The sequence below is a fragment of the Macrobrachium nipponense genome, chromosome 1 (assembly GCF_015104395.2).
Source record: "Macrobrachium nipponense isolate FS-2020 chromosome 1, ASM1510439v2, whole genome shotgun sequence".
NCBI lineage: Eukaryota > Metazoa > Arthropoda > Malacostraca > Decapoda > Palaemonidae > Macrobrachium > Macrobrachium nipponense.
In genome coordinates this window covers 79,745,577-79,768,076 of record NC_087200.1, presented here as the reverse complement: position 1 = coordinate 79,768,076, position 22,500 = coordinate 79,745,577, and the positions used below count along the sequence as shown (strand labels likewise).

The window sequence follows — 22,500 nt, the reverse complement described above, 5'->3', positions numbered from 1 at the left end:
AAACATCTCGCTAACATACAGAAGAGAAAATTCGCTGTAATAAGCCGAGTTAGTGAAGGGGAGAGAGGGTGTTACGTAGGAAGGAGTGCCCCATCTTGCCTCAAGCAGTGCCCCAGGCTACGATATATGAGCAAAGGGATCATCATTTATGATTAAATTATGATAAATAAAATAGTTTTGGGGTTATTAATACACAAAAAACAAATATACATTCATAATAATCATTATTTATTAACATTGTCTCTATAGAAATACGAAGGAAAACTTTGAACGCCCGTATCTCAAAACTATACCTTATTGACCTTCAAAGTCTATCTCCTCACTTAGTTTTAAAGCTATAACATTGGAATTTGGTATATAACTCAGAAAGACATTATAGAACAACCAAATAGAGCCCTTTTTTCCAATTTGTTTCGTCTTTTTTTTATAAATTTTTTTCTCGTGATTTTATAGGGTTTATTTTTTTACCATATTGAAAAATTCATATCTAGCAAAAAAATGACTTTTAGCACAAAAAAAACTCTCCATTCGATTGGAGGTCTACATCAGGTCTATATATGGTAGTAATCCCAGGTTCTTAATATTAATATCAAGGGAGGAGATAGAATTTGAAAAGGGGTTATTTTCGGGATAAATCGCCCTGGCGTCACAAAACCGAAGGTCAGAGGCGAAAATCATATGCGGTTTGGAGATGTCCCAAGTCACCTTATTAAGTGGTACGAATGTCAAAGTCCTGTCGTTAAAAAACGGCATTAGCCGGCCGGCCCCCTTAAAGTGACGGCAATATTTAAGTGATTTTGTAATTACGTCGAACTTGCAACATGTGCTCGTTATGATACCCTAAATCTTCGCGCTTGAAATTCTTTGATAACTGATGGTGTAGTTCAATACCTGTACAAAATGTGTGTTACTCTCCGCAAAATAAAGCAAATGAAACACAACACGTTTCATACGTCAGCATGAAACACGTCAATCCATGACTTATTTTGGTCTACCAAGAGATACTTTCTGCAAACGAAGATGATCAGACAACTTGCTCCATTGCACTTAGATGTGGCTGGGATGTGGGTCATTCAGGCGAATGCAAATCCGCATCTGATAGGTCCTGATATACCATCAGTGACCATTCCGAGCCTATTTACATTTTTATGCCTCCTCGCCTGCTTTTCCCTAAATCTCTTCACGCTATTTACTGTATTGGTTGTGCGTTTATCCTCTGCGACGTCTGCGAGATTGGACTCTCTCTGCCTCATGCCTACAAACGTCGGCTTCTTTCCCGGCAGAGAGAATGTCTATGTTTTTTCCTAAAAATATTATGGCCTTGGATAGCATGCTTTTCCTGTGCACAAACACTAATATATATATACATATGTTAACTGAAGGGGAATTTTTTAGTTGATAATTTCGTCGGCTCCCATGCGTGAAGCTAGGGTTTCTGGGTTCCTAGGTTCGCGCCCAGGAGCCGGCGAAATTACCATCAACTAAAATTCCCTTTTAGTTAACATATATGGAAATATATTAATTTTGAGGTAGAGCGATTAGATGGCAAAGGACATATATAGCTTATTGCGTGTGTGTGACATTATACTATATATCTATACTATATATATATATAATAGATATATATATATATATCTATATATATATATCTTTATAATAGAGATAGAAAATCTGTGGTGAAGTTCAAAATCATCAATAAGCGATCCTTCAGAGACCTAGGTTGTGCAATCCATCTCTCCAGGAAGCCTTCACGCCAGAGTCACCCCCAAAAGTTACCTTCTTATCTCCTTAAAATCTAATCAGCATTTTAGCAAAATTCCACCCACAGCTGCTATTTGCTTAATTCTATTTAAAAACAAACAAACTGAACCCAAAACAACCTCCGCGACATGACTGACAAATAACAATAAATGAAATAAGTAAACAAAACAAAACAAAAAACGTGACTGAAAGACCCTCCAAAATGGCACAGCACAGGAGGCCAAGGTGCAGCCTTGAGATAAAGAATAAGGCGTTGACGTAACCCAGGAGTCACATGTAGCGTCGCAAATTCTCTAATCAACTGAGCAGAACATGATGGAAAAGAAGTGTGTGTTAAGCGGCCCAACCGCTCATCGAAGAATAATGGAAAATAAACATAAATTACTGAAATTATGCTTGTTTGTTTGTTTGTTTATATGGAATTTTTACGTTGCATGGAACCAGTGGTTATTCAGTAACGGGACCAACGGCTTTACGTGACTTCCGAACCACGTCGAGAGTGAACTTCTATCGCCAGAAATACATTCACTCTTCAGTGGAACGCCCGAGAATCGAATTCGAGGCCAACGAGGTGGCACGCCAACACCATACCGAGCACGCCACTGAGGCGCTACTAAAATTATGATAGCTTGCTATAATATTACACTTAACATTTTATGACTATTTTATTCTAAAATATCACCCGTTTGCTTTGGTTACTGTTCATCCCAGTGGTTCTCAACTTCTTTATTTTTTTTGCACCCTTTCACAATATGTCAGAATATCATCCGCCCCCAAACCAGCCTCCCAAATCTCAAAAGGGGTATTCAAGATAATATGCAACAAAATACTAACACAAACACACAATCTAGCAGAAAGCCCAGCGTGACCACTCCGTAATGCGGACAGATACCACACTACGTTTTGTGTGGTCCTAGAGCCAGTTTGAGCCTACCAATCTCTGTGCTCCTCTCTCTCTCTCTCTCTCCTCTCTCTCACCCCCTTTGGAGACTCTGAAATCCCCCGTAAGGAAGGAATTCCTCTGGTTGAGAACCACTAGGGGACTATCCCATTACGTTTACGGAATAACGGAAAATTCAAGTTCAGTTATAGTTAACAAACGTCCTTTGATTCAATACATACTAGAATAACACGAGATATCAACACTGAGGGTAACAAATCAACAAGTACGTAACTTAAGCGAGCCTTCATGGTGCAGATTTGAAGGAAAACAAAAAGTTTCACACCGTGGGTTATAAACCATCGGCTAATCTTTTAAAAGAATATTTCTGCTTTTGATCAGAAGATTACAGAGTTCCAGCAAAAATGGAGTGGCAAAACTGTCGAATGCACCCACGGGCATCAGTAGCTGATTAAGAGAGATGAACTGAAAGGTATCAATTGCTTATGCAAAGCCGGAAGCTTATGCTAATTACAATCAATTAATGGTCTAATTCGTAAAATATCAAGTGCACACAGAAGTAAGCTTTTTCTATGAAATAATTTTTATATAAATGATGATTTATTTCATTTTTTTAGACAGGTGGAGAGCAAATAGGAATATGTTTATGAAGAATTATTATACAATTTTGATATAAATAATGAATTACCTGTTTTTCTTTTCAACATTGAGGAACATTCTCACTTTGCTAGTCTTCCCTATAAGGCCTTAATTTCAGTCAGCAATTCAAAAACTTAAAAAACAGCCTAACTTGACCGTTAAATCTTCTCGGCGGTCTTCCGAACATTTGGTTGGAAAAGAAGAGTCAAGTTCATTAAACATCTGAGAACGAAGAGAACTTTGTTCCTTGGGCGATTCTACCAAACTCCTAGAAAGATTAAAAGCTAATAAATGGTAGAAAAGTCAGGGCTTGTGATTAAACCCCATATCTCTAACACGTTAAGTGGTCAAAATTACACCATTTCAGGTCAGAATTGGGTCAGATCATTCGTTCTTATCGTGTTATTTAAGCAGCGCAAAACTGTCAAATGAACTAGCAAGATGGATGAAAGAATAGCCTGAATATGATGAAAAAGAGACTGAGCATTTACTTTGAACATTTTATAAATAGCAGATAAATTATATAGCAACATACAGGTTAATTATAACTTACACTGCAAGAAAGTCAAACCTCTAATCAATGGAACAGAACAGCAACCAAGACCCTTACACATGGTACAATCAACAGAGAGAGAGAGATAGAGAGAGAGAGAGAGAGAGAGAGAGAGAGAGAGAGAGAGAGAGAGAGAGACGACTTAGTGTCATACAGTCCCCACATATGAATGAGACAGGTGTGAGTAACCGTCGGACAGATGGGACTGGCCAAGGAGCAGATGTTATTAATCAGAGCGGGAGGAAACTGTCATGAAAGTCTATACCCTAATTAAATAACCAGGTAAGGCTATATTGAGGAGTATAGGTAACAACTGCTTCATGATATATCATATTCTGTTTTCCAGCTGAAGTTCAGATACGTCCGGAAAGGTTCTTGGGACAAAAACAATGTTTTCTATGTTGCATTACAAGTGTGTCTGAAATCATTGGGGGCGGGTGGGGGGGTGGTGGGAAGGGGTTATGTTTTAAAGAACGTTTTATTATTTCTCCAAGTTCATTACGTTCATGTCTTATCAGAATAGGGTGGCGTTCCATTACACTACAGTAAGCTAATGGTATTTTCCACCAGATAAAAAGAAAGCATAGATTAGCCTTTATGCACCGTCCCTTAAGCGTCAGTCTTCATTTTTCTTGTTACGTGTCTTCAGTTTTTCCTTTATAGCTTCTTTTTTTTTGGGGGGGGGCGGCGGGGCCGCCTCTCCCTCGTTCCCTCTCCAATTTTCAGTACTCTAATTTCTATTCTTATAAGAAAGAACCCACCGAGTGAGCCCTAGTGACGTGGTAGACTTATAAAATAAATTCTATGGTAATTAATAACGATTCAGGCTCTATCATCTGACGTTTCTTTATGGATGAGGTATCGAATGTCGAAACATGGAGTGGTTCGCTTTGGGACTTACTGCTTCCTTACACCTTCCGTATGCCGTCAAAGTAGATAATACCATTCGATAGCTAGACAAAATATAGAATTAGGCTCATGGCCAAGCGCTGGGACCTATGAGGACATTCAGCACTGAAACGGAAACTGGCAGTATAGGTGTGAAAGGTGTAACAGGAGGAAAACGCCGCAGTTTCGCTATGAATCAATTCTTAGGAGAGGGTGGAAAGTAGGGTGGGAGAAAGGTAATATAAAAGGAAGTACAGTAAAACGAACGGAGGGGTTCCAGCTAGGGGCCGAAGGCAAGCTGCAAACAACCTTAAGTAATGTCTATAGTGCACCGCATGAGGTGCACTGACGGCACTACTACCCTACGGGATACCGGGTTATCAAGAGAAAGGACTCATTTCTATCCTACTGAAGTCCGAGTAAGCCAACTTTAAAGCAGTAGAAGCTTCTTCTCTGAAAGGAAGGCTTCAGAGAAAGCAAAGACGTGATATTGCCACGTTCAATCTTTTAACTCTGAGTCCAGGACAACCTACCATTCAAAATGCTCACCACTATTTAAGAGGTTTCTAGATAATTATGGTCGTTCCTTCCCACATCCTCTGTTATTCCCCTTCCGCCATTATATTTCATACCTCTACAACCTCTTGGCGTTTCCACCCTCCTTACCCTAGATACATTACATATACACAGTCAAATCAAACGCTCTTCACTTTGAGTTTCATTCGATAGTAGATGGCTGGTTCCAAACGTCCGATCCTTTCAAATATGTATTGCTTTACTGTCTTAGGCAATACATATGAATTTCCGGTTATTTCGGATGCTATGTTCATCTGCCTTTCAACTGGTAGCGATCGCATGACCAAACCTTTCATTATGCCATAGCAACTGGGACCTTGCCTTCGATTCTTGGTTTGAGTTCTCTGGTCTGAAGAACCTCTTCAGTACACCCTCGGCTTATTCAACTTTTATTTAATATTTATTTATCATTTCAGTATCTATTACTTCATTACTATCAACCTTTTCTCATACATTTGGATTTATTTGTTCTCTAAAAGGTTAATCGTGTGTGTGCGTATGTGTGTGTGTGTGTGTGTGTGTGTGTCATGTTTTGCAGAAAGGTTTGCTATTTTTCCAAGTTTATTACGTTCATGTTTTATCGGAGCAGGGTGGCGTTCCATTACAGTTACAATATATATATATATATATATATATATATAATATATATATATATATATATATATAATATTTATATGTGTGTGTGTGTGTGTGTGTGTGGGGTGGTTATATATATATATATATATATATATATATGATATATATATAATATATATAGTTATATTATATACATATATATAATTATTATAGTTATTCTGTATATATATACATACAATATATATATAATATATAATATATATATATATGTGCTGTGTGTGTGTGTGTGTGAGTGTGTATGTGTGTGAGTGTGTGTGTGTGTTGGATCCACGAGGAGATTACTGCGGGTCAAAATCGACTCTCATCGGGGATTGAGTTTCCGTACTGGCTGTAGAATTGCAAAACATATATCGAAAGAAGTGATTTCCGTATCATAGGCCAAACAAGCAATGTATATGAACTCCTCATCCTTGGATCATCATTTATTAAACAAACAACTGGTTCACAGTTAAATAGCCAGACCTCCACCACACAAATGTACCTGAGTTAACTTTTATTTATGCTTTCTCTTTCTGTCTTCTGCCTTCATTGCATAAGGTTGGTCTTGCTTTTGTTTGTGTGTGTGTTTTTATTTATTCTGTGTTGTAATTTGTGAATGTTATTGAATTTTAGAGTAATTTTTAAAGTAATTTTATCCATTATCTAACAGATTCCCTGAGGATGTAATAAAGTTATTACTAAACGTAGGAAATAAAGAATTATAATGAATAAAAACATATACATATATACTATATATATATATATATATATATATATATATATATATATATTACACACACACACACACACACACACTATATATATATAATATATATAATATATATATCATATATATATATATTACACACATATATATATTCAGTGTTATCTGATGTATTTATCCATTCAGTAACTTCACCATGGTTAATAATTAATTTTCCAAATATGAGAAATCTATATTGTGGACATCTGCAATTCTAGTTCCTGATTGTTTCGCTTTGTTTCTTAACAATAACATCAACAATAATAATATTCTCAGTTTTTCAAAATATGTTGAATGTAAATATTAGTATTTTCTGGCTTTAGACGTGAATGGAAAATTTACTGAAATCAATGAAATAAGAAGCTAACAGTATTTCATGTAGCATCTCATACGTGGATATCAGCCCATCATATTAGTTACTATGATTTTTTTTCCAGTTCAGACTGAATGAATGTTCCATGTGTATGACGTTATTTATTATACTCTTACGATGTTTGACCTAGATATCAAGAATAACTGAACTGGAGGAAATAAGGTAACCGTATTTCGAGTAGCGGTCTTTTCGAAGATTTCAGATCGCCGCGATGTTTATCAGCGGGTTTGGCCCCTCGAAGTCACTCGACTTGAGGTCACAAAAATGGACATTGAAGAGAAGGAGACGCTTTTGATCACCCGGGGGAAGATTGAGAGAGTCAAAAACCAATATCGTTGCCCCAAATATTAACTTAATAACACAGCAACCCGTAAAGTTCTCGTTACATTGAAGAGAAGGAGACGCTTTTGATCACCCGGGGGAAAATTGAGAGAGTCAAAAACCAATCTCGTTCGCCCAATATTTCACTTAATAAACCAGCAACCCATAAAGTTCTCGTCTACCTGGAGAAGACATCTTTTCTGGATCGCAGATTAACTTGTGTATTTCGTCTTGAACTGTTGTTGTTGTTTTTGTTGTTGTCGTGAGGTTCCTGAACTGAGCTGGCCATGGACGGCTCAGGGTTTCTTGGGCGTAGATGGCCATAGAAGCTGGCCGTAAGGATAGTATGGGGAACAGATTAGAGGCTATTTTCGAATATTAACGTTTTTTTGGGGGGGGAGGGGGGGGGGGGGGGGTGACTTTTTTTTTTTTTTCTTTTTTTACATAATATTTGTAGAATGTAGGAAATATCTGTGTAAATCAAACTAAAAACGAGAATATTTAATACTAAACCTTAAGTACTTTTATATCTTCCAGATCTTACTTCTCGTTTGCAAAAAAAAAAAATAAATAAATAAAAATAAAATAAAAAAATAAAAAGCTACTTTAAAATCCTTCCGCGTTTTGTATGACGTCAAGTGGGGCCATTTCCCAACCTTTGCCCAGGGCATTAACAGGACGGGAACCGGCCCTGCATACGGAATATCTAACCGGACGGTTTTCAGTATCTTAAGAGATACTAAGTCTCGAAATGGCTTACGCACTTACAAATATGGAATGATGATGCTTCTTTGATATAATGATACAAAACTGCGAAATGTCGTTCAAAACAATATTGTTCATCTCTTGTATCTTTTTTCTAACACCTTCAGTTTTATAACAACCACAGGACTGCAACCGCCAAAATATATATTTCGATGATGATTACGCTTTCCTCGTTATAACTTTAGATACAGATAAACAAATACATTTTAATGAGATTTTTTCATGAATTTCATATCCTTCGGTAAAATACGAAGGATGGATGTCTGTTCACTTACACATGTACTATATGACATGTACTACGTCCTCAATATGAGTCCACTTCCGATTTATCTCAATACCACATTGCAATGACTGTCTTATGGGATCCAAAACAACGTATTTAGACACATTGTTCTGAACTTTTTTGACTACTGCTGCTTGTAGCAAGCTAAATATTTGCCCTAAGTAAATATATGCATACACATAACGCGCGCACACACACACACACACATGTATATATATGCATATATATATATATATATATATAAATATATATATATATGTGTGTGTGAGTGTATGTGTGCGCGCGCGCATGTATATATAATATAATATATTATATATATATATATATATATATATCTATATTATATATATATATATATATATATATATATATATATATATATATATATATATATATATATATATATGCACGAATGTGTGTGTATGTGTGTGTAACTTTGCACGAGTACAATGTAAATACACCCAACAAAACCAAAAACTGCAAACATCATTTTACTCACATGCTGAACACCTCCTCCGAGAGATTAGCAGGAACAGACTTCACGTTTGGCCCAGAGCAACTGCACTCCACCTCTGGGCGGGGGGGATCCGTCCCCCAGCAGCCGCAAGTGGAGTCACTGGAAACAAAGGAATTAAAGTCCGTTATTGCGTCACATAAACAACATTTGAAACATACCATTTTCGAAGTGTGCAACAAAATTTTTTTTTTATCAATTTACCGGTTCAACGTCATCACCCAATAATTTCCACGAGAGACAGAATGAGTCAATTTACTGCTCAGATATGTCACTTCTGTCAGCTCGTTGTGCTGTTTGTATTTAATTCTCAGTTACACTGACTATCTATCTGTCTATTTGTCTACCTATATATATATATATATATATATATATATATATATATATATATATATATATATATATATATATATATATATATATATATATATATATATATATATATATATATATATCAATTAACATTTAATACATTTATATAGACATAATACATACAAACATACATACATACAAATATATATATATATATAAAATATATTATATAAATATACATATATCTATATTTATATATATATAGATATATACACATACACACACACAATATATATATATATATATATATATATATATATATATATATATATCAACGTTTACTACGTTTATACAGACATAATATATACAAGCATGTATACATGTATACATATATATATATGTACATGTGTATCATATATATGTATATACATATAACATATATATATATATATATATATATATATATATATATATATATATATATATATATATATATATATATATACATGCACATTACTGACGAACAGCAGCCCACATCAATTCATTCAACCTTGATTGGGTGCACGGTTGCGTTATTGACCAACAAAGGCAAGATGGAATTAAATGGCCGACCTGGTCCATTAAAGTGTGAATCAGGATGCAAGTTATTACCAAAGGAAACTTAAGCCTGAGTGAACACAGGTCTGTTCAAGAGGCAATAGTGACTATTATTATTATTATTATTATTTTATTAATTATGATTATTATTATTATTATTATTATTATTAAATTAAGTCGTTTACAATGGAAATCAATGTGATGTGCTCTTACTGATGCTGAAGCAAGGAAAATAGTCCTTGCATATGGCGAACAAGGCCACTGGAGAAAGTTCACGTGTGAAAAAATAAAAATAAGATGGACTACAGGTTGCACATCAAAGTCAATGAATGTTTATGATAAATTTCGTAAACAACTTAAATATATGAACTGAACTGAATTCCATATGGAATTTATGCCAAAGGCCAAGCACTGTGCCCTATAAGGTCATTCAGCGCTGAAACGGAAATTGATAGTAATAAGATTTGAAAGGTATAACAGGCGGAAAACCTCGTAGTTGCGCTATGAATGAATTGTTAGGAGAGGGTGGAAAGTAAGATGGAAGAAAGAGAATATATGTTCCGGTGTCATTTAACAACACGTGAAAATGATTATATCTAAGTTAAGTGTAGATTCAGCTATATTTAACACTACTAAATACATCCTAACGAAGACTGAAAAAAGCATAATAATAATATAATAATAATTAATCCGACTTTCATTCCATTATCACAAGCAGGGGCAAAGTAAAATCTTTTCATTCAAATAAGCAATTTTAATTTGACTTCACTGTTCAGCATTCTCAAGGGCCCCATACATTGAACGTTATATGAACGATTGTCGGAACCGACACACACAAACACACACACACACACACACACACTATTCAGACAGTATGAACGATCTCCGAACCAATTTCAGTTTGAACAAAGATTTTATCTCAGGAGGACATGACATCATCTCTACAGGTCTCGAGACGTACACGATAGCGTTATATCGGCAGACAAACGCATACATTGAACGACCTGTGTATGACAGACAAAGTCGCAAGCCAGCAACCTGGTCGTGACGGATTCCCGCTGAGATCGTTCAGACACTAAACTCCGCCCACTTTTCCATTCAGACAAGCCGATACACAAAGTTTTTGCGAACGATACAGACAATCGTTCAGTGTATGGAACCTTTTACAGAAAAAGGACAAACGACCTTGGATACTGGACATCTTAAACATTACTTGAAAGTTAATAATCTGTGAAATGAGTAACACTCACTCACAGGTAATGCAAGAGGTAGTGGATTTCCCTAATGAAATCAACTTCACGGAAGCTAACCAGGTTAAATATCACCTGCTGTTGGTCTTCATTATAAGTGCCACTGATGGGAAAAAGGAAACCACTTTTTGACAGATTTTTCTAAATGATAAAGATCCAGCGTTCAGACAGAGCAATATTCCTAAAACAGCAAAGAAAAATATCTGAACCAGAGCCAATCTACAGCATAATTACAGTTTTACATGTCTATGAGTATTATATAAAAACACGAATATAAAGCCTGAGTATCTCACAATGCTAGTAGATGGATTAACAAGTTCAATAACTAAAACATTCATTTTGACTGACACGCTACTATACCAGTCCTGAATGACAGCTATATTGTTATGATGTCATCATCTTACAAACTGCAACCACTGTTGTTTGGGAGTTCTACACCAAAGTTATAGTTTCCGATACCAGGGTTATCCAGATAGTACCTATTGGACCTCTGCTAAGTGACCAATTGTTTCTGTGCATATGCATCTGTATGCATCTATCCTCAAGTGCCTTGTAATTGGTTTTAACTTTGGCTAAGAGTGAACATGCTCATCAAACACTGTTCCCTGAAAGAAGTACCTTAGGGATACTTGGCTGACATACTGGCATCCACAGTCTCTATCACCTCACGTGTCAAGAAATGAAAAAAACTAATCAGAATACATCTGAAAATTCCCTCATTCTATAAAGCTAAACATGACGTCGCAAAGGAACAAAGTTCAAGTATGAGATATTTCGTCCTATTCTAAATCAACGTGAAGGGAAAATACTTTTAAAACACGTCATCAAAAGCTTGAGAGTTTCGATACTTCGATACAAAACCTGGAATAGTATCTGGCAAGCTGAATACTGCATAGGTGTTTTAGATTTTTTTCGGTATGTGATATTTCACACAGCAAGGGGCCAGGGTTCAGTCTAGTGAAGGAGAAACGATTTTGTTCCTTTCCCTGAAAATTCCATTGTATCTCTGATAGGCAAAGAAATGAATTATGTACGTTGCGGTCATCGACTGTGGGGGTCTCAGGCGTTGTGGGCATCGTGGATGGAACGGCGTAGGACTAGCGATCATACAGAAAAGAGCAGAGCCCTCGAAAAATTACCACCTCTGTCTATACGTATATATGTGTCTGTGTGTGTGCGTGTATAAAAACATACACACATACATATAATATATAAGATCACAGACATCTTTATATTTATTATATATATATATATATATATATATATATATATATATATAGATATATATATAATGGTATAAGCCACGAAGGAAAAATAAACGGAGTTTCTGCAAGATCATTCGACTCAACGTCCTTTACTTATGGATTAATCACGTTCCAAACTTTCGTGAATTCTTTTATATAATATATATTATATATATATATATTTATATATATATATATATATATATATTATATATATATATATTTATAGTATTTATATATTATTAATATATATATATATATATATATATTCATATATTTATATATATATATAATATATATACTATATATAATATATATATATATATAATATAATATATATATAGATATATTATTATATATAATGTATATACCTAAAGGGGACTAGCTGTGGCATCTTATAACAGGTAATAAATGACAACAAACATTAAGAAGTGTACCCTTAACCCAACATTGCTGAGGGGCATTTCACAGAACACATGGCACCGCTCACTTCGATAATGTAGCAGCCCAACCCACCAGCCACAACAAAAGGCACAGATACTCCAATCAATTAAGGAAAACATAATTGAAAGGAGGGGACGCTGAGCGCCCCCACCTGCCCAAAAACAAAACATAATTGAAAGAAGGGGAAAACTGATGGCGGCAAAAAAAAAAAGAAAACAAAATTGAAGGGCAGAAAAAAATATGGCATAACCTTTTCTATGTTGTTGTGCTACCGGGTCATGTTAAAACAAATGGCCGGTGAGTGTTTGTTTTTTATTAGGGAATGACGAAGGGGATGTATGTTAACAGTTATTTTTGAACTATCTTGGTCACCTCAAATATAACCCACTTTCCCAGCAAGTTAATTGCTGAATTGGCAGCGTATTTTGTCACGTATTAGTTCCTGAGACATCCAATGATTTCTCCTAAAGAAAAGTCTTCAGTCAGTTTAAAATTATGCAAATGGAGTGTGTTCGGAAATATTCCCAGAGGGCAGATTAGTTTTAAGAAAAAGTTGTGTTCGTAAACGAGTGTTCGTCAACGACCCCAAGATAAAGGAAAAATATCTTCAATTCACAAACATCTTTATATTTATTATTATTTTTTTTCACAGTCATCCTTTTCGACTGGGTGGTTTTCATAGTGTGGGGTTCCGGGTTGCATCCTGCCTCCTTAGGAGTCCATCACTTTTCTCACTACGTGTGCTGTTTCTAGGAGCACAATTTTCTGCATGATCCTGGGGCTTCTTCGGCATCTAGTTTTTCCAGGTTCCCTTTCAGGGATCTTGGGATCGTGCCCAGTGTTCCTATGATTAGGGGTACAATTTCCACTGGAATATCCCATATAATCCTTATTTCTATTTTCAGGTCCTGATACTTATCAATCTTTTCTCTTTCTCTTCTACGCTGGTGTCCCATGGTATTGCGACATCTTGATTTTGTGAACAACGTCATGTCTGGTCTATTGACACGTATCACTCTATTTGTTCTGATACCATAGTCCCAGAGGATCTTTGTTTGATCGTTTTCTACCACCACTTCAGGTCGGTGTTCATACCACTTATTACTGCAAGGTAGCTGGTGTTTCTTGCACCGGCTCCAGTGGACGGATTTTGCTGCTACTGAATCGTACTTCTTTTTGTACTGATTCTGTGCAAGTGCCGGGCATTCGCTTGCTATGTGGTTTACGGTCTCGTTTTTCGTATTACACTTCCTGCATATGGGCGAGATGTTATTCCCATCTATTATTATTATTATTATTATTATTATTATTAGTAGTAGTAGTAGTAGTTTAGTAGTAGTAGTAGTAGTAGTAGTAGTAGTTATTTACCTCAGGAACACTGGAAAAGCCATTTATACAACAAATAAATTTCTACAAGATGGGAAGCCATATCTCACAAATCAGAGAAGAAAGTAAATGAATAAGACAAAAGTGAGGGATAACTTACCTGAAGGAAGATAAATAGCTTAAAAAGAGCGGAAAGTGCTCTTCAATGGCTTCCTAAGAAAAAAAAAAAAAAAAAAAAAGCCCAGGAATCTGAAAGGCCAAGTTACACAAGGTACTGGAAAGCCACTGGTTGCATGGATTCCAAATAGCGTAGAAATCACAAAAGGTAGCATCAAGGCAACAGTCAGCTACTCAAAAGCATAAATGTTTGTTCGTTTGTTTGTTTGTATGGTGTTTTTACGCTGCATGGAACCAGTGGTTATTCAGCATCGGGACCAACGGCTTTACGTGACTTCCGAACCACGTCGAGAGTGAACTTCTATCACCAAAAATACACATCTCTAACCCCTCAGTGGCAAAGCATAAATGGAAGGGTGTTGGAGTTCTTGTTACAAACACCCATCGACGCATTTGAAAGCAAAATTACTTTAAAACAAATGTTTTAAGTGACATTAGGATAATGGGGAGCATAAAGTACTAAGTCAAACATTTCAGGGTAATGTGATACCAGACGAAAGAGCACACACGATGATAGTTACGGATACCTTCAGCTACTTCCATGATTCATATAGGACCAATATGATAAAAACTGAAGCAAATATGCATTTAAGGTCATTGCTATGAAGTTATAAAAAGGAATGACAGTCATCTCGATAGCGCTATACAACAGAAATACATATAAATCATTTTGTAAGATAATTACAGACTCGTTAAAGTATTAAAATTAATAGAAGTTATTCAAACACTCCACAAAAGTGCTGTCTGTAGGTATCAGGTTGGAGGTTAATAATGAAAATCAATTTAGAAAATAAGCAAATGATAAAACTGACCCCATAACGCCAGTTCTTATCAAATGTTGGATTTCTTAGCGTCTTACCCGTTCTGTCCAGGAACTCCTCCAAGGCTTTGCAATGGGAAGTCGTCCATGTTAACCATCCGATTGTTGCCTCCATACTGGTGAGAGTGGTCGGGTTCTCCCCAGTAGTCGTCCGGGTCATAATAATCGTCGTTCCTCTCACCCGCGTCATAACCCTCCAACGGATACCATTCCACAGGATTTTTGGTATATTCGCCCGCATAAATATGACTGGTATTTTTGACCAAAGAGATGTTCGTTGCTAGGTGACTCTCTGGGTGGCTGTAGTTGGCTCCTGCCGTCTGATTAACCATATTCTTATTCTTAGCTTTACTTAATTTATCATCTAGGTTGCGTCTTCCTCGACCTCCCACCTTTTCTAAATAGAATTTCCCTTCGCCCCTCATATGAGCGATCGAGGAGTTGCTGATGTTCCCGTTTTCTTTCCTTGAAGATTTATGTGGATGGTTGTGTTTCCTGTATCTCCATCTGATGTTCGATAAATAATGAGAAGTTGGATACTTTTGCCTCCCTGCATCTGAAGATGGAATATCCCGCGGTGAGGCTAATCGAGCAGGGTGATTAAAATGGCTTCCCTTCAAAGCATGGTTCACCGTCCCATCCCTACTTTCCTGAGGTGAATCCTTAATAGCGTCGTCTGCCGAGGAGTTCTCCGACAGCATGTGAGGATTAATTAAAATTTCTCCAAGTTTCCCGCCATCAGTTTTCCCTAATGGAAAAACCTGATCTCTCGGCAATGCTTCTTGGAACTGGAAATCGGGCGAGGCTTTCTTGTTCGTCGAAGTCGCCCTTCCCTTTCCTCGGGGAAAAGGCCCCTCGCGTTTTCTGTTTTTCTTTTGATTAAAACCTTGTTGCCCTTTACCAGCAGCTCTTCCTGAAACTCCAGCCCGCGCTACTTCCGCCTTGGTTAGCTGGTGAGTGTGCGTTCTTCTCGCCTCCGTCTCCATAATGGAGAACCCGCGTCCGAGTGCCTTATCCCCTTTGGCGGCGACACTCACTCCTCCTCCCCTTAATGATATTTTCTCGAATTCGAGTTCCCTGTCATCCCCTCGAAATTCTCCGGCCTTGCGCTCGTTGTCGAGCTTCCTCTGCGAGGCCTCATCGTTCGAGCTCTCTGGGAAACTTCTCGCTCGTCCCCCTCGTCTCCCTCCTCCGTCGGGCCTTCCTTGCTGTTTGTCAACATTTTGGAAATGCGTCGCGTGACCGTTGCTCTGCTCGCCATCATAGACACGGCTATGCTGCAGTTCAAGGTCGATTTTCTCTCTAGACTTCAGGTAATCGTTTATGGGCTGGGGATTATCGTGCTCGAGAACTGCTACCCGAGGGTTCATCAGGACAGCATTTCCACCTTTTTGTGGGTTTCCCGAGATTTCTTTAGCCAGCAGCTCATCAGCGAATAGGGTCCCATCGTTAGCTGATCTCTGCAGCTCAACAGCAACTGCGATACTGTAGAAGTTGAACATCACGAGTAACTTGAGTAACATTATCTCCATCCCATGGGATGCTGGGCTCCCCTTCGTCGCTTTCATCATCGGTGCTCACATTTCCTGCAGGGGAGAAAAATAATGATTCAATCAGTATCAAATGAATTCAAAGTGGATGGGAATGAAAAGACAGTTCAGCATCTATTGGCTACATTTTCCTTTCAGGATGTTAATACAAATAGCTATGATCTGGATTACATACGAAATCCATCTTGTCGCTCTGTCGACGAGTAATTCAAGACAGAAAATGAAATGAAACTATTTTCAATTACTGGCACTACGAACATTACGTTAACAATTGGGAATGATATACATCTCTACTGAAGTGCATGCTATTCAGTATTTCAAAATAAAAAATCTTATAAAAGGCAAAACATTCAACATATCGAACCACAAGTAAAGAATACATTCAGAGAAATATATATATATATATATATATATATATATATATATATATATATATATAGTATATATATATATATATATATATATATATATATATTGTGACGAAGTGCCAAATATCTGGTTACTACACTTACCATACATTAACTGATACCTCACTAAAGCCTGACACCTGAACCCTCATCACAGGTATTAGACGACTGAATAGTCTAAAGGCAACAGTGATCCCTTAACAACTTACCAGTATTGCAGAAAATCAGACGAAGTTCATCAAAACAGGTGTGAGGTAATCTTGTAAGTAATTAAATTAATCAAAGGGCATTACTTCATCAACAACTTTAAAAGTCTAAGTTTTCCCTGATTTCAGAAGTCTAATTACTTCCCTGTTTCTAAGTCACTTCAAGTTAATGAAGGAAAACAGATCAATTACCACTCTATGTTTCTACCTAACATCAATATAATCAAATGCAAATATACTGGTATAAAAATGAAAACACTTATAAAAATTTTAAATACAAAAATTTATTATTAAACTCAAAATTTATAAGTGAAATTCACAATATCAGGGAAAATTACTGTTACTTGAAAACAAAGTAAAGTTTAATTAATTCTTGAATCAATTAAGTAAAATTAAATCAAAATGAATTTATCACAAAATTCAAGAAAATTAATTCAATTGAAATTCAAAAGTGTTGGGCAATAATTAAAAATTAGAAATTAATTCACAAGTGCTAAACAACAATAAAACTTGAAAAGAATTCTAAGTAAATACAAATTAATTCACAAGTGTTAAATTTCATTAAATGTGCAACGACTAATTAATGAAAATAACCAAGTCAATTAAGTTGTGAATGTAAATGAAAATACAGAAAAATGTGGACAATATCAAAAGTATCAAAAAGTATCAATCACACAGGATATAAAATAAAAAGGCACACTTCAATAAGAAAATGAACAAATGCACAAAAATGAAACAAACACAAAACACAAAAATTTGCAATGTGTAAAAACGTAAATAGTTTCTCTCAAACCACTGTAACCATCAGTTATTTAGTTTTTACCAAACCACTGTTCCGTTCAGTTATTAGTTGTTATCTAAACACTGTTGCTATCAGTTATTAGTTGCAACTAATAAAAATATAACACACTTTACCTTTTTGGTATACCAATTTCTTTCTTTCTTGCTGCAGCTCGTTTCACTCTTTCACAAAACCAGGCGCCGTTATGAAACAATGTTTGTTCAGATTCCACAAAAAAACACTAAATACTACTAAATAAACTCTAAGAAATACCAAATCTGAAATTTACAAATTACAAGTGACCATTCAAATAAGTACGAAATCGTTACGTTACTTTAAGATCAAAAGTGCTATGAGAGAGAGAGAGAGAGAGAGAGAGAGAGAATGTGAACGCCTCGAGTATCTAAGATCTAATGAAATTCTCTTCCTTACGGAAGCTGGACAGTGGATCTGGCACAAAATGTATTGGGACCCAATTCTTTCTAGAAGCTTCGAAATCTTACGCAACTTTACATACAAAATGTGTAATCTGCACGTGGCTTTGATCAAAGACACGCATACAAGACGATTCTGTTAAAAAATGACACGTACTCGATTTGATCGACCGAAGCAGAAGTCCCTTATCTTACTTGATGACAGAATCCCAAAACACAATGAAGGCTCGAGCTAGCTTATCAAACGTGTTGACAGATTTTGAAAAACAACTCTAGCTTTGAACGGACAAAGATATTCTCTCTCTTTCTACATTCTACGTTATATATTCTTTTATATTATGTTATGCAAAATCTGAACACACATCCTATCTGTAAGCTATCTAGGAATCTGAAAAAATGTTGTAAAATTCAATTCTAACATTTTATACGGTCAAAAAGGGGAAATATGCATTTTGACAGTAGCAATATATAATAATATATATATACATATATTATATATATATATATATATATACATATATTATATATATATATATATTATACACATTGTTTGTATGTGTGTACGCATGTATGTATGTATGTCTGCAAGCATGTGAGAGGTGTGGAGCGGATAATGCCTGCAGAAGATACTATATTCTCTTGGGATTGGGGACATTGTGTGTGTGTGTGTGTGTGTGTGCATTTCCGTGTAAAATAACTTTAAAATTCCACTCTCTTCCGAAGCGGAAGTACAAGAACTCAGCCATCTCATCGGATGGTCCTCCTGCACTCGTTCAGATTAAAGAGGAAAATACACGAAATCCTGGCAGCCTTCATGTCTGTTAAGAGGGGAAGCGGAAATGTAAGAAGAGATTTTTTTATTCAAGTTATCTTGAAGACAATAAATTGTTAAACGAGATGAGTAACCCTAAAAAATTAAGTGGAAGTAACGGAACTGAATTTAATTGCTTATATACAGAATATTAATAAGATAAGCAAAATGTTTACGGTTTAGGATTACTTGATTGTGGAGTAGTATTGAAAAAAAAAAGTAAAAAACGAGCCAGTTGAGTTTTCTGCACAAAAACTCTTCAACTATGACCGGCAGCTCTCCAGTTATTTACCAGATGCGGTAGATTGTGGGTGCGTCATATGGCTCCAGAAAGAGCTGCCAGAGGCAAGATCCATGGCTAACTTTAACCTTATATAAAATCAACACTACGAAAGGCTAGAGAGTTGCAATTTGGCATGTTTGACAATTAGAGGGTGGATGACAGGAAACTAAAGAAAAAAAAATCAGGAGAAAACTTCTAAGAGAAGCGAGGATAAAATTTTTTTTTCGTAATAAAGGGAAAACACTACGATAATGACAGCGCGATGGATCTGCCAAATTCTTAGAGCGAGCGGGACTTAAAATCTAAGGAGAGCGCGAGTGCTTGAAGGAGTGAAATGACTGGTGTAAATTATGCAAGAAGAAAAGGGTGTCTCGCTTAAGAGACGTACATGAAGCAGCTTTCAAGTGGAAAGAAGTATTTCGGACGAGAAAACCCACTCATTTTTAAATTCCTCTTTATTTATATATATATATAGATATATATATATATATATATATATATATATAGATATATATATATATATATATATATATATGTCTCTGGATGAAAAATTCAGTCATTTAAATGGAAATCTCTTCCTTACGAAGTTCAATACACCGGAATAAAGAAAATGTGCTGAATCTTACATGCGGTAAGCTGAGGATACAAACGGCATTTTTGTTCGGTTTTCAGTACAATAATTCTCACTTGGTCTCTTTGAACTGTGAAGACTCACTGAGATCACAGTTAGTATTTATATATATATATGTGTGTATATATATCACATATATATGTACAAATATGTGTAAATATGTATATATACAGATATATATACACACAAAATATTGCGCCATTCACCTCTTTCTCGCCAGCACTAAGGCGCTTTTCAGCATCTCTTCCACAAAAATCAGCCAGGTCTTCCTCTTCTACTTTTTTCCAAACACCTCCAAATTATACGCTTTTTATTAGACTATATTGCAGCCTGTTCTCTCTATATAAGTGAAATATCTGAAAGCACATTTCCAACATTTCATATTCGCTAATCGGCTTCCCACTTCACTGTATCTCGAAATTTCTCACCCTTTCACTTCTTACTGATCCACTTATACTATGCAACAATTAAAATCAAATCTTCAATCTTCTTTCATTCGTATTCAACACTTCACTTCCATAAAGGTACTTGGCTCAAGAGTCCCTTCTACTGGGCGCCCCATTCAGCTTCCATTTTCCTTCAAATTCTCCTCCCAGTCCTCTGAACACCCACTGCCACCTTCCTCGCATCACTTATTCAGTGACTCGCTCTTCCCCCATCCTCCGACTCCCCTTTACATCACTCACAAATACATCATTCAGCTTCCATCTTCTCTCATGCATAGAAACACCGCTGAAGGTTGTTTACACAATCAGGACGTTACTCGTTTCTCTCATCCTGCTACCACTTAGAGCGCTTACCATAGTAGATTCACATCACCCGTGCATCTGAAGCCTAGGCCAGTCCCTTTCGATGCTCCTCATTGGCGGTTGATAAGCCAATCACAGGGCTGGAAACTCTCAGACTCTCTCGAGAGTTCACATAGCTAGGATGTATGTTCCACCTCTCCTGAACATATGTGAACTCTCGACAGAGACAGAGTTCCCAGCCTTGTGATTAGCTTATCAACAGCCAATCAAGAGCGTCGTAAGGGACTGACCTAGACATCAAATGCAAGGTTGATTTGAATCTATACTACAGTTTCTGCGATTTCTCTTCACTAAACTTAATCACTACTGTATCATCTTTAAGCATTACTACTCCATTCACGTGTAAAAAAAACTATTGAGATGGCTACTTGTCCTCCCGTCCGCACCTTCTCTGTCCGGCCTCAAATCTTGAAAACTATTGAGGCTAGAGGGCTGCAAATTGGTATGTTAATCATCCACTCTCCAATCATCAAACATACCAAATTACAGCCCTCTAGACTCATTAGGCTTTATGTTATTCAAAGTTAAAGTTAGCCATGAACGTGAGTCTGGCACCGGTATAGGTTATAGGTGTCAATAACACAGGCCACCACTGGTCAGTGGCTGAAAGCTTGGGTCACGGTTGAGATTTTCTTGGGCCATGGCTGAGAGTTTCGTACAGCATTCATTATATGCTGTACAGAAAATTCGATTGCTTCAAAGTATTTTTTACTTTTTTTATCTTACACCTCTGCAACTCATTTTTTTCTTTTCCCTGACTCTACATTATTCTCTTCATAAAGATATTAAAGACATCAAGCAGCTAAGTCCTACCTACTACATAACGAATACACGCTCAGTTTCCGTCACAAAAACTTTTAATCGCTCTGAGCAAGTATTCTTCTTATCCCCTAAATATTACTTTTATCAAGTCCATCATAAGCTTTCTTTACATCCGTGTATGCCACATTGTTTCTTTCCTTTGCTTTAAAACTTCACTTGTTGCTTCGTAACAAACCGGTCTTCCCTCTTACTTTCTGATTACAAATCCTACAGTACATTTTGTCTGGTCTACTATATAAATAATTTAGTCTTCTTTATCACTATTACACTTGCTCAAATGTGTGTGTTTGTTTGTATACATATACGTACATATATACATATATTTATGCACACTTATATGTGTATACACACATATTATATATATGATATATATATATATATATATATATATATATATATATATATACACACACACACACACACACACACACACACACACGGGCGTACGTGAGAAACATTATCAATTCTGCCAACGAAACCCATACAATATTATACATCCCCAACAGTAAACCAAAAACAGAAAAATATAGCATAGGGAATAAACTAGGGCACTACACAATATATTGTATTTACAAAGCTGAAAACCCTCACCGGGCGTAGGATTGTGGAAGAAAAACAAAACAAATACGTGGAATTGAAGCCTG

The 22,500-nt window shown here is 36.3% G+C and overlaps 1 protein-coding gene across 1 annotated transcript in view; it reads right to left on the bottom strand.

Moving 5' to 3' along the window:
* The window catches only part of LOC135219400 (uncharacterized), a 269,936-nt gene that overhangs the window by 152,734 nt on the left and 94,702 nt on the right, over positions 1-22,500 (bottom strand). Inside the window, exons 2-3 of the mRNA XM_064256148.1 lie at positions 15,162-16,708; positions 8,938-9,054 (exon numbers count right to left, since the gene is read on the bottom strand). Coding sequence (XP_064112218.1) covers positions 8,938-9,054; positions 15,162-16,693 — 1,649 coding nt within the window. The 5' untranslated portion in view covers positions 16,694-16,708. The remainder of the gene's footprint in view (positions 1-8,937; positions 9,055-15,161; positions 16,709-22,500) is intronic.